The sequence below is a fragment of the Rousettus aegyptiacus genome, unplaced genomic scaffold (genome assembly GCF_014176215.1).
Source record: "Rousettus aegyptiacus isolate mRouAeg1 unplaced genomic scaffold, mRouAeg1.p scaffold_m13_p_1, whole genome shotgun sequence".
NCBI lineage: Eukaryota > Metazoa > Chordata > Mammalia > Chiroptera > Pteropodidae > Rousettus > Rousettus aegyptiacus.
In genome coordinates, this window is record NW_023416284.1 from 129,320,171 (window position 1) to 129,338,928 (window position 18,758).

General features: G+C 33.1%; 1 protein-coding gene across 2 annotated transcripts in view; it reads left to right on the plus strand.

The window, feature by feature from the left end:
• ORC3 (origin recognition complex subunit 3) overlaps positions 1 to 18,758 on the plus strand; it is a 55,244-nt gene that overhangs the window by 18,623 nt on the left and 17,863 nt on the right. For both annotated transcript variants that reach the window (XM_016128195.2, XM_016128196.2), the window contains exons 10-13: positions 2,067 to 2,200; positions 2,671 to 2,734; positions 11,600 to 11,716; positions 12,586 to 12,665. In XM_016128195.2, coding sequence (XP_015983681.1) covers positions 2,067 to 2,200; positions 2,671 to 2,734; positions 11,600 to 11,716; positions 12,586 to 12,665 — 395 coding nt within the window. The remainder of the gene's footprint in view (positions 1 to 2,066; positions 2,201 to 2,670; positions 2,735 to 11,599; positions 11,717 to 12,585; positions 12,666 to 18,758) is intronic.

Below are 18,758 nucleotides of genomic sequence, written 5' to 3' on the forward strand. Positions count from 1 at the left end.
ATAGGCTCTAGCTTGGCAGATGGGTGGAAGTTGGTACCGTTTATTAAGTGTGCATGTTAATATAGATCAAAGAGCCAGTTTGTTAGAAAAGGATGAGTTTCTTTTGGAATATGGTTAATTTAGGCTATGTTGGATATAAAGATTTGACACTCAGGAAAACTGGACTAGAAATATCTGAGACATATCATTAAACAGTGGTGGTTGAATCCATGTAATGAGGATGAGGCATCAAGCAGAGGAGTGAGGAAAGGACTAAGAATGGAAGAACTGTAAGGCACACTGACATATAAGAGGAAGCAATAGAAAAGGAGACTGAAAACAAAAATGAAAACCAGTGGAAAGTAGAAGATTAATGAAGTCAAGAGAAGAAAGAGTTTTAGGAAATGTAAACTGTAGTCTAAAATACTATTGAGAAAGTGAGCGAAGAAAAGAACATTAACCACATTACTTAACCTCTCTAGGTGGGTCCCAGTTTCCTCATCTGTAAAATAAAGGGAATCAGGTTAGATGATTTTATAGGTTCCCGATAATTTACTAAGCACCTCCTTTGTGCTAAGCACTTTACTAAGTATTTTATTTCATTAATGTGTATTATTATCCTCAGGCTTAGGTTAAGTAGCTTGGGCAAGGTCATACAGCTAGTAAGTGGCAGAACGTTTAGACCACAATTGTCCAGTTTTCCTAATCATCAATAAGAAATATGTGTAAGTCCTGATTTCTGTAGGAGATACAATAGGGCATATAATCTTTCTGTGTATGTTTAAGTCCTTCCCTGATTAGGTGAATACATTAACTAACTTGTTGATTAACTCAGATATTGAGAATACACTTGGACAAAAGAGTTAAGCGAAATTAGGTTCTTATCCCATTAATAACTCTACTATAACTCACATGACTTGCTCTCATTCCTCCTCCCCAGCAAGTCTCTTATTGTGTTTGATTTTTTACTTTTCTCATATTTAATAGGTGGTGTTAATATCGGAATAAATATTATCACATTAATGTAATTGGAAACTGTTAAGAAACAAGATTATGTTAATATGTACAAAAATAATTTAGCACTTGGCATGAACAGTTGCTGTCTATTTTGCACGTGTTTCTGTTAGGCTGGTCCTTTGCCTTACAGCCTTATACTTCCTCCAGAATGGACTCTTTTGGAGGATTTTCTTTAGCTTTGGGTATCTGGTCCTTAGCTCTATACGCTCAGAAATTCATTATCAATTTACGCAGAAAGGATCAATGTCAAATATCTTTAGAATGATTTATAAACTAGCATGTTAATTTGTAAATTTGTGATGAAGAATGCTACTTTCTGGTAATTAGAATGTGTTTTGTATGCTATCTAGGGAACTGTCTCTCCAGTATCAAGGTATTTGGAAAAACCAAACTGGTCTTTAGAAGGTTGCTTAGAGTCAGGATTTTTAACATTTGGAAGGTCTTATAAGATATATCTTACCAGTCATGATAGAATCTGGAAAACCATTCCCCCTGGTACTGTGGCTGTCACAGCATACCAATTACTAGAATGCTCAGATATGGTACTATGTTTTCCTCTGTAAAATAAAACAATTTAAAGATACATTTTCTTTAGCCATCCCTCATTTTTCATTATTCTTTTTTTTATCAGTAGCTAAAATTTCTGCTGTTGTAGCATTTTTATTTATTTAGCAGACCAGTTTTTACACTTACTTTACATTGGTATTTTCTTATGAGTTTTGGGGCATCAGTTAGACCATTAGATCACACCCTAGTCCCATCCCCACCACATTTACTGTTACTGTAAGTGAGTTGCTCTGCACATAGCTAATCTTTCCATTTATATTAGTTTCTTTTAGTTTCTGCTTCAGAGATTATAATTTTCTAACTTTGTTCACAAAATGGGAGCCTTAAAATACTAAAGGTATATAGCCATTTATGCATTGTTTGCAGTGTTATTGTGTCATTATTAATACATTAGTGCCTTAAGTATGTCTGCTGTTTAAAAAAAAAAAACATCGAGCAGATGTAGGGCAAAAGATTTATTGCCAAAATATAACAAATATATTTAATTTTTATATGTCTTTCAGCTTTCTCTATTAGAGCATTTCTATTCCCAGCCCCTCAGTGTTCTGTGCTGTAATCTCCCAGAAGCCAAGAGAAGAATAAAATTTTTATCAGATAATCAATGTGAAAACATCCGACGTCTTCCATCATTTAGGAGGTAAAAAAAGAATTACGTATTTAACATATAATAGAGTTTAGGGCAAAATAAGGGATCTCAGATCCATTTACTTTTGAAGTGAAGAAAGGAAAGAATAACCTTTTAATTTTTTTAGAGTAAATTAAAACCCTCCTGTTTTTAACTATGAGATTTCTTTGTTGGATTTGAAAATTTGGCATAAAGAAAAATATTTTTACAAGGGGCCTTAATTTTCAGGTTCTTTAGCATTACTTTTTATAAATAACATTTTCTGTTTCTGGAGTTTCTAGCCTTTATGTTAAGATTCCTAGACTGTGATGTGCTGCTGATTTAAGGACTTAAAATTATCATTAAATTATGACACTTATCTTTGGTTTACTTTTGACAAGAAAGGAAAGAATGTGACCACCAAGCTAGATAGTTCTTTTCCCTTGTATGCTATTCAAATATTTAATTTTCTCTTTTTGTGTATGGAATGGTAAACATTTTAGGTATGTGGAAAAGCAAGCTGCAGAAAAGCAAGTTGCGCTATTGACCAATGAGAGATTTTTAAAGGTAGGGATGTGATGTATTTGTTTCATTCTCTCTTTTCCTCCATGAAAAGGAATATGCACATAACATTTATTGAGTTAATTTTATACAACCTATCTGTACTTCCTAATATGCTTTGCAGAATGAAGTAGCAGGTCTTGATAATCATATAGGAATGTGACTATTGAAGGAGACACAAAATCTCATCCAAGAGATAAGACTTTTATATTGAGAAAAATATATATTAATTAGAACACTAGCTTTCTCTTATGGTCTATTTTTAAAATACTTTTAGATTTCAGCTTTCTTTCCACATAGCAATTTTGGAATCTGCAGGCAATCTCATTTTAATGTTCTTTTAAAGGCTGGCATAAATAAAAGCACATAGAAGCCATGCACCCAGTGCTAAGTGGGTATTGATTTGATTTGAAAAAAATGTCAGTATATATTGATAATATAATGTCAGGAAAGAAATAATTAGTTTAAAATATTATGAGTTAGCCATATAATATAGGGAATATCAAAAGAAGGAATTCTTTTTTTTTTCTTGAATTAATAATACCTGGATGTGGTACATAATTCAAAAGGCAAAGGTAATATACAGTGAAAAAACTCCCTTCCACCTTTATTCTCTAATTACCTTCTTTTCCCTCTCTGGATACGGCCAGTGTTACTAGTTTTTTATACATATTCTAGAGATAATTCTTCATATACATGAGTAATTATAATATTATGGGGCTTTCCTCACCTGTCTTACAGAAGATAAATATATTATGTACATATTCTGTACCTTGTTTTGTTTCCCACTTAGTCTTGGAAATTGTTACATACCAGTACTAACGAGTGGCAAAGTATTTTATTGAATGAATGTACCTTCATTTTATTTAACAAGTCCTCTCCTGATGGACAGTCAGAAATGCATAATGTCACACTTTTATTCATACTTTTCATGCCTTTTTAAGGAAAAAGTCATTAGAAAATTATAATAAAATTAAGATGAGATTAAAATTAAGCCCTTGTGCTGTGTATGAGTTTTGCTGATAACATACTATTTCCAAATTTTGAGTTGAAGAGTGTTTGTTTCTACAGGGCATGTATTCTCTGTAGTTCTAAATACTGATTTATCTCCTTTTTGTAAATTCTCAAAAAACATTAAGAATAGCTTTTAATTGAGGTATAACTGACACAGAACAATATGGTAGAGAATGGCTTTTCTTCAACATTATTTGTAATGCAGAATCCACACTGGGCTGTAATATAAAATCACTTCTAGATTAGGTTTAATAGTCATTTTAATAATCTCTGTAACCTTTTCAGAGTAGTATAGGAAGTCCTGAAACCCTAATGCAGGTTATTTTGGTAGAGAGGAAATTTAAGAACCACTGAAAAAGGATGTGTGCATGTTTACTGAATCTTTTAAGATTAGATAGATTAGTTCTCTACTGAGTGAGCTTGTTGCCAAGTGCATTTCCTGCTAGAACTTTCTGCCAAGAGTGTATTTTCAGAAGCCTGGAATAAATTTTTAAAGAGTACCTTTAACCATTGAGATGACAAAGGGAGAGAATGTCACAGAAATAGCCTAACATTTATCCTTGCTTTTCAGTAACTTTTTGTGTATTTTCTATGCATTTATTTATACTGTACTTGCTCTTGTTGCACATATCAGCCCTGTTAATTATTATCTTTGCTGTATTCATTTTAAGATTGTATGGTTTGTCATTTGAAGGCATATTTTCTTGAGACTTACATAGTGAGAAATATGAAGGAGTGAAAGATTTGTACCTTTACCGTGAAAAAGTTTTCTACCTGCTGAATTTAAAGAATAGAAGATGTTTGAAAAAAGTTAATCAATGTGTCTGTTAATTTTTCTAGAGTGAAAGTATCTTTGAATATTTTATTATCATGCTTTTTTCTTTTTATAGTTTTAAAATACACAATAATCCATTTTATGTATATTTTATCACAAAGAAATTGGAAAAAACTTTACATTATAATATGGTATTGCATCATATAGGGGAAGATCTTGATCTTGACCTCAGAAATCCTGCATTTGAACTCCAGCTACTCATTAGCCATATGTTATTAAGAAAATCACTTACCCTATTTAAGCCTCAATTTCCTTATCTATAAAATTGAATAATAATTTCTAGTATGCTTTCCTCATAAATGATAAAATCTGTTCAGCAAGTTTAAGTTAGAAATAAATATAACAAAACTTTTATAAATATAAATCATATTATTACTATTTAATTTTTACTGATTAAAAAATTAAGATATCAATATGAATATATAGTTCTATATATGTTCTGTTTTACATACTATATAGTATATATATATAAAATACTCTTATATAGTCATACAAATTATACAGTTATGTAGACATGCCTATTGTTAAAGTTTATCATTTTGTGCCCATTTTCTATACTCATATTTCTAAGACATAGACATGAAAGTATACTCCAGAAATGTATACTCTTTATGTCTAGATTGTTTCTGCCCTAAAAGTCTACTTTGCTCTCTACTCTCATGAACTAAACCAACAGTTCTCAAATCAAAATCACCTGGAGGGTTTGTTAAAACATTTCTGGGCTCCATTTCCAGAGTTTTTGATTTTGTAGCTCTGCATTTCTAGCAGGGTTCTAGGTAATGCAAATAGTGCTGGTCTAGAGACCATTCTTTGAGAACCACTGAATTAGATTGACTCTCTAGAAGTAAATGTTGTTGTTTCCCTTAACCTGATTTTCTTAAGTGTAGAACTAATCTATGAAATCTCAACCTAAACAAATGATTCTTCTCAATTATCCTCTGACCTTCCAATCTCTTAAAACTATGAACCTTTAGTTTCTTAGATACTGCTTTAAAACTATATGCCAGCTTTGTATTTTATAATTAAGGACTGAGTATTTTGAGAGAATACTTTTAAATTTAAAAATTCAATTGTCTAAACCATGTACATTTGTAGAAGATTCATTAGGAAGTTCAAACTAAGGTGGGATATTAGAAGGCCATATACAGTTGACAAAAGACTAAAGATTCTGTGCATTTTCTCATTTCTGAATAGTTTGTCCCTTGAGCAAGTGCAGCTGGGTACAGTGGCCAAAAATTGTGCTCAGACAGTTAACAGTCAAGTTCTAAATTTAAGCAGAATAAGCTTGCATAAGCTCCCATTAATTCAAAATTCTGATGACTCAGTAGCTTTCAAAACCTGTAACAGAAATTTAATCAAATAATCTTTAGAGTTTTTTTAGCTCTAGAATGCTCTGATTTTATTTACTTGTTCATTCAACACAGTAATAATTTTTTTCGTTAAATCATTTAGATTCCTTATTAAAATTTTACTTGCGTGTATAGGTTTAATTGAAGATAGGTAAATTATTATGTTAGACAATTATAAGTTTTAGATGAAATAGCAGAAGTGGCAATGTATTTTTACCATGTTTGCCCCATAGTTTGGCTTCGTTAATTTTTAACTTAAACCCTTAATTTATGAAACTCTATTTCATGAGAAATCGAGCTGTCAGAAGAGCCTGAAATGGAATGTTCAAATTCAACATAATTACAGAGAAAAAATTTGTATTATTGTTTGTGCCTGAAATTTTGCTTTAAGAGAACTGTGGCTTCATATCATATTTGCATAATTGTTATCATTATCTGACAATAAAAAACACTAGGCCTTAAAATACTGGAAAAAAATTTTAAATAATGAAAAAATTCTCTTCCTTTTCATAAGAAATAATTTTGGGGAATGGAAGAAAATTAACAGCCTTTCCCAATTAGTGGTTTTTATACATTGTCTCATTGAGTCACAGCCACCACATAAGACAGATGCTTTTACATCCTATTGTATAGAGGGGAGTGATTAAGTAACTTGCCTATCTAAAGTCTCATAATTAGCAATTGGAAGATCTGGAATTCATACCTAGGCCTGATGTCAAAGCCCACACACTTTCTGCGAAGAATTAATATAAGTCGATAAGAAGGTGCCCAGTTTTTTATTAGTGTTTGCAGAATCAGAAATGGGGTTTTCAAATACTGTGGCAAGTTAATAGTAAAGATAATTTGTAGGATGCTTAGAAAACCACTTGATATCAGACAGCTTTAGCCTTGTATTCAGGTAGCCAGTTATGCAGCATGTAGCACTGCTGTTCCAGTTAAAGAAAGGGAAACAACTCCCTTCTTCTCACCAAATATATATAGTTATGTCATTGTATAGTTATGTGTGAATATATAACTATATATATGTAGGTGTGTGTAAATATGTATATATACATATAATATAACAATGATATTTACATAGACACACACATACACATATACTTATTTTCAAAAGACTTTTTTTAAAAATAAAAATAAATCCCAAAGTAACTACAATTAGGTCCTTTTTAATCCTGGGCTCTCTAGCCCAATCACTTAGTCTGTATTACCTGTAAAGATTTGCTATTCATGTTGATCTGGTCTTGTCAATAAGAAATTACATTATGCTCAGTATATTTAATGAATTACTGATGCTATATACTTCACTTAAGAATATCAATTTATATATTTTTATTCAAATTTTCCTTAAAGCTATTTGGCATGGTTTCAACTCAAAAGGCGTAAACTTTGTGCTGTGTAGAAAATGAGATTCACTGTCTTACAGGTGACTGTAGAAGTTTTATTATTCTAACTTGTTAATGTTTTATGTCTCAATGCCTGTGTGGCTCAACTAGATTTTAAATCCATTGAGATTGAGAAGTAAGTCTTGAACTTTCAAGAATTATAATATATTACTATTATAAAGATAACCTGATTTGGCATGCTCATTTTACAAATGAAGAACTGAAGCCAGGAGAAAAGAAGTGAAACGTCCAAAGTCACAGAGCAAGTTGGTGGTAGAGCAAGGACTTCTTTTCACTATTTAGTGTGCTTGTCATGACGCTTCATGAACAAAAGGTACAAAATTAGTTCATGAGCTTGGTGGAGACCTGCATTTCTTCTTTGCCCCCACCTCTTTTTTCTTTTTCTTTTGATAGGCGCAAGGGCAAGTAGAAGGGAATCTATTAGGAAAAATAGTAAGAGGAAAAGGAAGAGAAAAAAGAAACCAACTACAAAACAAACTACCAAATATGATCAAACAAGTTAGGTATTAACCTAGTAGTAATGGGTTAAGAATAGGCAATTTAAATCCAAACCTTTCATTAAGTGCTTCTGATCTAAACTGTTGGGGTAGGAAAACAGAGAACAAAAGGCTCAGTGAGATAGATTGCAGGACTAGTACTCATGCCACGCAAGAGCTGGGAGAAAGCTGGTTTGGCTTTCATTAGGTAGCTGTAATATTGATAAGTCAAGTCTGAGAAACACAGCCTGCTCCTAATGAGAAAAATAATGCTTAGTTCTGTTGAGGTAATCAATGAGAATATGCTGTGTTCTTGGACAGCTGATATCTCTTAATCCTAGAATTCAAAATTCAAATAAGTGTTCTACCAGCTTTTAATCAATAAATTGATCGAATTAAACAGATGATTAAAAATTTTAGTCATTTTTATATACTTTCTTTAAATCTTCATTAGGTCACTCTTTACCCCTATACATAGAATTCTAGACACAAAAATGATAAATACTATGGAAATTATAGAAGTAAATGCAAAAACTAAGTATTATGGCAAATGTAATTATACCCGATTATATTTTCTTTAGATGTAGATGAGTTTAACATAGCCATTGGCTTCTCCTCAAAAGAAAGTAACTAGCTCAGTAATAATAGAGGCCTTGTCATAATACATGAATGATTTTTGAATGAATGACAGGATTGTTGTGATTGGAGACAGTTGATTTTAAAGGGTATATCACACATTGTCAATCCACAGCCTAATATAAATGTCTTTAGATCCATAGTGTTTTTATAAAAATCTGAGTCAACATTTACCAGTTGAGAAAATTCATATTACAAAGTCAAACTTTTATCTTTTTTTGGAAAAATTAGTAAATTTGGCCCACATTCAGCAATACAACAAGCAGTTGCTCTTATTTAGAAGAGTGACTGACTGTTGGCCATCATTCTTAATGCACTTCCTCATCCAACAAATAATATTTTGAGTGCCTACTTTGTGCTCAAGGTATTAATCTAGGTGCTGAGAGTACAGGAGTGGACAAAACAGACAGAAACTCCTTCTTTCATGGAGTCTATATGCTATCAAGCTAAGTAGGTAAAATTTTCTATGTTAGTGATAATTGCTAAGGGGAAAACAATGAAGGAAAGAAAGAGAATATGAAGTTTGTTGTGCATGGGGAGTGGGATTGAAATTTTAAATAAAGGTCTTACTGAGAAGTTGAATTTTGAATAAAGACCTAAGGGAAGTTACAGAGCTTGCTTGCCATGCAAGAATCTGGAGGAAAAGAATTGCAGGCAGAGTGACAGCAAGTGGAAAGGACCTGAGACTGGAATGTGTCTGGCATGTTTGAAGAAGAGTGAAGAGGCTCTGTTTTTCTTATAGCAAAAAATATTTTTGTTCCTATTTCTGTATCAAAGATCAGTAAGGGTCAAGAGATCTTCATGTTCCAAGAACAGAAGAAAGCTTATGTCGTTGGGAAATAATGAGAATTCCTGGGTAAAGTGTATCTCTCCTGAAAAGAATCTATCCTTAACACAATTATGAAATAAAACAGTGGCAACTATGACTAATGCAGAAAAGATACTGGAGGAAAAATTTAATGACCAGAAAATAGGATTGCTATTTAACAGGCTTTGTTTTTACTTGTTCATAGTATGATTCTGTTGTAACGTATTAAGTGGGAAATTTTCTCATTCATCAAAACCTTTTATAGGTTCGAGTTTATAAAAATGTGTTCATTCATAAAGTGCTCTAGGAATTGTAGGCCTGGATAGGTAAAGATATTTGCAGATATGCATCTCAGTAAGACAAAAAATTTTAGAGAACAGAGTACATGAAAAATAAAATTAATCATTTGTGATATTTTCTGCTGCAGCTGATAACATAAATAACAGTGGAATTTTTTGCATGTAGAGATTAGATGATAAAGTCAGCATATGAGGCAAAGATCTGGGATGGTCAGAATTACTCTTGAAAATCCCTTTGACAGGTATAATAAATCTCTCATTATGTCTGTCCAACATAGCCAGTTTTACTTCCAGTGTTGGAACCAGAACTCTCTTTTCTTAGTTAAGCATCAGATGATATAGTCTGCTATGTTATACGAATAAAACATTTTTTAAATGCTAGAATTCCCCTCAGCTCAGGGATGTAATCACACAGTGAGAAGTATGAAGGGATATCGGAAACAAAAAAATGTACATATGTTTCATTTCACATTTATTCCAAGGCATAGTTCCTTGATTGTGCAATGTTGCTCATACTGTTTAAAGTAGTGATTTTCTCTCTTCATCCAATTGAAGATGCAGTTCAATTCTGTGTCACAGTTATTAGTATATAAAGTTACTTCACAGAGCAAGAGTAATAGGTAGTACAAATAGCTCGAAGTATGATTATTATTCAGTAATGATTCCTTTTTCTTTAGGATATTCCCCCTTTTTAAAGCTATTTAAGCACACATCAAGACAATTACTGGCTTTATGCAATATGTGTTATAGTTTACAATAAACATAGAATTAAAATATGCTCTTTCAGTGGTGGCTAAAGTACCCTTGTACCGATACACTGGTGTACTATTGATAAGACACCTAGTTTTTTAAATTACCACCTAACTCAAATACTGGGAGGAGAACCATTTTGGTATGAAAAGCTATTCTTTTATTTGCCCTAGGCTTTCAGGTAATGACCCATAGATTGCTGACCAAGGAATTGATTTCCAAGTAAGTTAGAGTTTAAAAAAATATATCAAATTTCTTGCTTTATATAGGTTAGATTTACTTGAATTTATTGATATCTGGGGTAATATTTTCTGCATGGATGACTGCTAAAAATAATGGGTATTTGGAAGATAGTACTGAAAAGACAGCCCAATAGCTAAAGTCTTATTTTGCCCTCTTAGAGGAGAAATAAATATGAAGTCCATGCCACAGGTGGTAATCCTCTTAAGCAAACGTTACAGAAGTAAGCAGTTACGAAAGTATTGAGGCCTAAAAAACAATTGCTAGGATGCTGTGTTTTAAAATAATTTCCAAGCTATTTTAAAAGGGTCTAGAAAACATAATCCTCCTTCCCTACAACCCTCCTCCCCTCAAAAAAAAAAAAACCCTTTGAACTGATTTGTGAGATTTCTTAGAGATACTATCTTTCATATGATACTTTTTTGGATTCTAAATTATAAACCTCGTTGGCTTCAGATTGCTCATTTTCACTATTTTTTGTCTTAGTTGGTAAAGTGAATAAAACTAGTACATATTGGAGATTCTCAACAAAAGGCAGACTCAGCTGTAGTGTTGCTTCTGTAGGATTTCTTTCTTTCCTTTCAAACATAACTCTAGCAGTGCTTTAAGAAAAGCATAAATCATAAGTAGAACCTCAGCAACTGTTAACTACATTGGTACTGGACTCTGGTTATCTCCTCACCTTTCTGATGCCACTGAGGTAGAGGGTAATGGGCCTACTTCACTGTGGCACATACCAGGTGACTGACACACACAGGCATCCAACAAGGTACTTTTTTACATGTATTTTGGGGAGCCAAGTTATTGTAGCAATGCTATAAATACGAAGTTAAATTACAGTATTAATTTTGGTATGTGTAAAATATCACCAGACTGGATACTAAATCAAGAATACCAAGCCTTTATCCTGAATTTTGTGTGCATTATAAATTCTCAGAATTGAGGCAGTTAATTGTAATTCTGAATCATCTTGTCAATTTTCCAGAAATTATATATATCCATGAAGTAAATTTTATTATACTTTTAAATTGCTGACATATATGTATTCTGTGATTTTTTAGGAGGAAGTACAATCATTACTAGACAACTTGCATATTTACCATAAAAATTACTTCCTGGTTTTGAGGTGTCTTCATCATTTCACCTCTTCTCTTCCCAAGTACCCGTTGGGTCGACAGGTAACAAAATCTTCCTCATTTACAATGTACAGTGTGTGAAGTCAGAATTTTGGTTGTTTCTTGCTTTGATTTCAGTAGCATTCAGGCATCAGAATGTGAAATGAATCCAAATCTTGCAGTGAGTACACACACAGTCTAAATCCATTCCAGCTGTATGCGTTACTGATAATTGAAACAGTATTTTTTGTTTTGATGGTCACAACTAGAAACAACAATATGAATCCCAGTGGTGTTGCTTATGCAACAGTGTATTTTATTTATGCTAAGGCATTTTAACTTTATAAACACCTTTTTATTGCTCAGAGAGCTGATCTTCTACCTTAGTGAAATGGAAAAAAAATCTGTGTGAGAATGCATAATGGTTAACTTTGCATTGCACTAAGAACTAAAAGGGAAGCAGTACTTCTGCTCCTTGCAGAATTACACTCTGCTGACCTTTGTGTCATATGATAAGCCTATGAACCATCTGTAGAGTGGATGTTAATGGAAGAATTCTGTTTTAAAATCTTTCGATCCTTACTCAAAGGTTTAGAGAATAATTATATAAAAATGACTGGTTTGTAAGATGATTTCTGCCATTAATTCTGCTTTTTAATAATCACATTATCATTTTTATCATTTTCTTATTGCAAAGTGACCAGTGATAACAGCCAATCCCAATATAGTCTCATTTTGCTTTTATGTAAATGTATTCTTAAAAAGTCTGAAGCATGTGATATATGCCATCTGTTGTCATTTAAAGGAAATGGCTGTTTTTAATAATATTAATTTTTTTTTTTGTCTTGACCATTTATGGTTTTGTCAAGCTAGTAGCATGCAAACTTAGTACATCACTTTTGGCTCCTTACAAGTATGCTGTTCACTTACAGATCAGAGAGCTGTACTGCATGTGTTTAGAAAAGAACATATGGGATTCAGAGGAGTATGCATCGGCCTTGCAGCTGTTGAGGTATTTTTTTTTTCCCTTCTTAGTCTGCTCTAAGCCTGCCAGTAAGTAACACCTTCCTCCACACCTCTGCCTGCCAAGGAATTTCATAAGTAGTCATGTTGTGGCCAATATTTATATCTGTCTTGAATTTATGTTCATAGTTTATAGGGTTTTTAATGTAGCACCCATCCATGTCTTTGCTGATATTACCTTGTTTTTGAACTTATGATTTTTAAAGTAAAACAAGTGTTTGTTAGTCAAATATTAACACTGTACGAGGTTAACTTAGGTATGGTTAATTTTAATCTAGCCAGCTTGACGTCACGGCAGGAAGAGTAGTCGTGGAGAGCGAGCCCACCATGGTCCCGACCTAGTTGGGTAGAGGAGCAGCATTACTAGGTGAAATACATCCTGTGAAGGAAGTCACTGTTGACTTTGATGAATAGCAACCTCAAGTAGGCAGTGGCCTTGATGCCTTCCCCCACTATTTATCTAATAGTATATGAATAAATAAGATATCTTAGAGTTTTTATCAGACATCTGAGATCAGTTATCATCCCTGACAAATGTACTGTTTGTTTTCCTTGGCTTTACTTCTTATATGTGCGGTGACTTTCTAGTTTTCCATAAAAATAATGACCACTTGGACAATGAGAAAATGAAAGTCAAATGTGAGTTAAGTTTCTATATACAGTCTTATAATTTTCCTCAGGGAATATAAATGCTTATATGAAAATATAAAGAAGTCAGAGAACTGGTTATTTATTAAGTCGTGATTTCCTCTAGTCTCTCATGAAAAGAACAGATGGGCACAGTAGGAGGAAAACTCACATTGAAAGCACTTTAAGTCCAGAGACTTAATAATACAAATGTTAGTGATATAGCAGGTGCAGCTTAAACTAGGAAACTAATTTTATGCTATCTGGAAAAATAACTCTCCATGGAAACTAGACTGCCACTGAAAAGCTATGTTTTATTTCATTTTTTTTAAATGTCAATAACAGATTTTTATGCATTTATATACTTCAACTGGAATATTTCTGAGACTTCTTTTGCTTTCTATTCACGTTAACATGCCTATCTCAAACATCCAGTTTATTCTTGCCGGGTTTCCTCTTTAACCTTTATGATTAGTGGTTGTCTTCCTTCTGCAGTTGGGTATTCCCAAATTCATAGATTCCTTCGTTGGGGAGGGACTTGTTCTTTTCCTTCTATATCTCATGGTACAGGTTATCTTGGGGTACAAGTCAAGGATTAGGAATGCCAAGGGCAAGGAAACATGAGCAATAATAATAATAGTGACTGTAGTAATCACTGTGTATGAAGGCTTGCAGTGTGCCAGGCACTGTGTTAGGTGCTTTCAGTACATTTTCCAGTCTAATACTGAAGTTCACCTTTGGGCAGATACTATTAGCCACATTTCACAGCTGAGGAAACTGAAGCACAGATTGTAATTGATTTGCCTGAGATCTCTTAGCTGTTGATAGGATGAGGATTCTAACACATGCCTGACTTCAAAGCTGTTATACCTTCCACATTCTCTGCTAAGATCTAAAATATGGGTTTGGGGATCTCAGTAAAGCAAAAGCAATAAATACAAAGCAAACTTTCAGTCATTTTGCTAAGCTGAGGCCAGAAACATAGGAATATGAAAAAGCACTAAGGATCAAATATAGCAGCTACAACAAGGACAGGCAAGAGTGGGCACTGCAAAAGAGAAGGAATCTGGGAACCTCCACACTAGATTTCTTCTCTTCCTCTTCTACAGATTAGAGGTAGACAAGAAATCAGGGACACTTGTCAGTTTAGGCATTCTAAGTAGGAATCATCTGAATTTAGGAAACCAGACATTCTCATTACATGTCTTCAAACAATTCAAGTTGTTAGAGAAAATAAAATGATCAGTGTATAGTACTTTGGAAAGAAAAACTAAGGTACTGTTAGAAACATAGTCTAGTAACAATTACAATCTGAATTTTTTTTCTTGAGAAGTACATTAAAGGCAATGTTTCTCTTGAAAAATCCCTTTTATCTAAAAAATGACATGTTTAAGTCACTATAAATCTACTTGGTGATTTTATGACCATTAAAAAGTACTTAATTTCTAATATTCATATGGAACCACAAAAGACACAGAATAGCCACAACAGTCTTGAGAAAAGAATACAAGTGGAGGCATTATGCCTCCAGATTTCAAACTACATTACAAAGTATTAGTGATTAAAACAATGTAGTGGCATAAAAACAGACACATAGATGAATGGAACCGAATAAAGAACCTAGAAATAAACTCACACGTATTTGGGCAATTAAGGACAAAGAAACCAAGAATATACAATGAGGAAAGGACAGTCTCTTTAATAAACAGTGTTGTGAAAACTAGACAACCACATTCAAAAGAATGCAACTGAACCACTATGTTATATCATTTATAAAAATCAACTGAAAATTGATTAAAGACTTGAACATAGACTTGAAATTGGTATTGAGATTCCTCAAAAAATTAAAACTAGAACTGTCATATGACCCAGCAATTCTACTTCTGGGAATTTATCTGAAGGAAATGAAAAACTCTAACTCAAAAAGATACCTGCACTCCCACGTTTATTGCAGCATTATATTTGATAGCAAAGACATGGAAACAACCTAAGTGTATATCAGTGGATGAATGGATAAAGAAAATGTGTGTATGTATATAAAAAGCTATAAAAGAAGGAAACGCTGTCATAACACCAAACTCATAGATATAGAGAAAAGATTGGTGGTTGCCAGAGTGAGGAGCGGGTAGAGGAGGCAAAATAAATGAAGGTGGTCAAAGGAGACAAACTTTTAGGTATAAAATAAAGAAGCCCTCAGATGTACAGCATGACTATAGTTAATGATACTATATAGTATATTTGAAAGTTGCTAAGAGAGTAAATCTTTAACGTTCTTATATCAAAAAAATTGTAACTGTGTGATGACGTATGTTAACTAGACTTATTATGGTGATCATTTTGCAATATATACATGTGTTGAATTACGTTGTACATCTGAAACTAATATGTGTCAATTATATCCCAATTTTAAAAAGGTATTTGCAAAGAATTTTGCAAAGAATTCATGAGTGGAAACAACCTATAGAATTTTATACCAGTTATTTTAAAAATGTATGCAACAGACATTGGTGTGTGGGGGGAGCATGCAAGTATGCCTTTATAATATGTCATAATTTGACATGAGTACAATGGTTCTGTGTGTTTTCATAACCTTTCCTCTCTGAGTTAATTAACTCTTGGAGCACAAAGACCACATCCATATACAGGATGTGAGTTGGTCAGTTTTTCACTCAAACCAAATATCATTATATAAGGATATATTTAAGTTAAAAGACCATTTGGAAACAGGAAGTGGTAACATTGATGCTAACCTAGCAACGAGCTAGGTGAGTACACTGGCTTTTCCTGATCAGCTATAAAAGACCTTAAGAGGAAAAATTTCTATTGGAGAAAATCTCTTAAACAGCCACCTAGAAATCAGACACTAGATCAAGAATTTTTCAGACTAAAATTGTTTGAAGGGTTGATCTAAATCACAGAGTCCTACAGGAACATGATGGATCAGGTGGATCTGGATTGCTGTGACAGTGATTCTTAGATTGGGGATAATGCAAAGTGTGCTTCATCTTTTAGGGGAATTTATTCTGCCCCTTCCCCCCCACCCCATCATCCAGAGTTATCCATTTTCTTCCAAATAAGGAAACCAAAACTAGAAACATTGACTTTTCTGCAGTTGGTAGAGATGGAATTTAAATATGAATCTTCAAAGTTCAGTCTGTTTTTCAGCCCTATTCTAGTTGTTTGAGAGGTGGTATAAAAGGAAATTTATATAGGTTATATTGTGGCCAATAGTCCATGTTCAGAGCATACTCAAATTTTTAAAATGAGCTAGCAGAGCAAGCTTCTGTGGATACAACCTCCTGCCCCCTAATCCTGACAGTAATCATCTTGGCACAGGCTGCAGACAAATGAAAGCCACAATGTCTAATCTGCTTATCCCAAGTGTAAGTTTAGGAGCTTGCTACAAAAACAAGATTTGTAAACTGAAGTTGATTGATAGCTAAAGGAATTTATACTGAAAGATTAATTTCTGAATAAGGCTTTTCAGTTAAACAGTAACATTAGCAGATCTGCTCAGCTTTCATTGAGTTGAAAAAATAGGACCCAAGCAATATTAACATTTGACCACTTTAGATTACTTCAAAGAGAATAGAATCTAAATAATACATTGTTTCCTGACTTTAGATGATATTTAAAATTATAGTTAGGAAAAAAATGACACAGCTCCACAGTCTATGAGATGCTTCCTAAGTAGCAGTAACCTAACTTTTGATGATTAGATTTATCCATGCAAAATCTATAATAGACTGCACTATGAAAATATAATTTCTTTCTTTTAGAATAAGCATTGCCAGTCCTCAGTTTGCATCACATTAGGTTCTCTATGATTATCTGTAGGCTGGTGGTAAGATCAGACAAACAGCTGAATTGTTGAAGCTCATTTTAAAGGAAAAGATGTTGAGAGTACTGTTTGTTGAGTAATGGTTTTCAGGCTTTAGTGTGTATAAGAATCAGCTAAGATGTATTAAATGTGTAAATTCCTGCCCTCTCCCCAAAGATTCTGAATCTGACTCTTAGGAACCTTGATGGTGGTCAGCGGGAACCTGCTTTTAACAAGCACTCTATCACATTTGGACAGATGGTCCAGGAACCACACTTTGAGAAACACTGTACTAGAAAATAAAGGGGAATAAAAAAGGGTACAAAAATTGAGGAAGAAATGAAGCCATCAAAGAAGAAGTCTTAACTGCGGAGAAGCTGGATGATTTTAGGCAACTGATCTCAATATATCTCTTGGTCCAAAACTGGACTAAGGTATCTCAGTCCTAATAGTGCTATGGAGAGCAATGGTTTTTTTTATCTTAAGAAACAACAACAACAAAAAATTGAATATTTATTTTGTTTTTATTTAAGCAGTGCCCACTACCACTTTCCTGCTAGTAAAATGAATAAGTAAAAAATATTAATTTTAAAAACTCAGAAGTAGCTGATCAAATTTAGTTTGACAACTTTTTTTTCTTATGTACTCAGGGTTATATTTTTATAATGCATCAATAACATATATATGTATTTTCTCTTATTAAAGTCATTTCTAACCAGATGAAAGTATTAAATTTATTCATGACTTCCAGGGGCTCCCCAACAAGAAACAGTTTGAAAATAGACAAACTATTCTTCACTAAGGTCTGAGGTCATGAAATTCTGTATCACTGTATGTGTCATTGCCTTGTTCATCTGTTCAAAAAAATTTTTTTTGCGCTTGATATATGGAACCAATTATCTCGTAGCAAAGATGACCCTGATTCTTTTGCTGAATTTTGGCCAAGTGACAGATTAAGGTAGACAAGTAGGCAATTACAATACAGAGTAGTAGTTGCTGTGATGGGTGAGCTCTTGGGTACTAAGAAACTAATAGACTGGACAGTTATCCTGTGAGAAGTTGAGCAGTTTCTTGGAAGAAGTGGTATCTAAAATGAAATATTGAAGCTTAGGAAGAATTATGCATATTTTTGGTTTCTCTTTCACTTGTTATTATCATATATTAGTTGTGTTGTCCTTGAAAAAGACTATCTCTGAAATTTTTTGTAAAATTTTTGTTTTCTTCAAGTCTTCATCGATATATTTGCAAGTTTGAGTTTTTGAATATTTTCTGAAGCTGTTTTATAATGGTAATATCTGTTGAGAATTTGAGAACGCATTCAAAAGATCTTTGCATTAGCTGTGGATTGACCAGTTTCTCCTTATAACCTGTTTTTAATTAGACATTTATATAATCAGTACTTAACCAGAAATTACTGACTTTCTGCATGATGAAGCAGAACACTCCATTGCCCTGCAAGATGATTGCTTTTAATGATTGCTAAATGATTCTCTTTCTCTCTTAGTTAACGAAACATTTTTTATAACAACCTGTGAAGCTTTAACAGTTTCAGTATAACAAGCCTTTTTTGAGCTATTTACCTGATAGTGATATAATCACTTAATCAGTTGGTTAAAGATAAACAGCTCCTTTTCC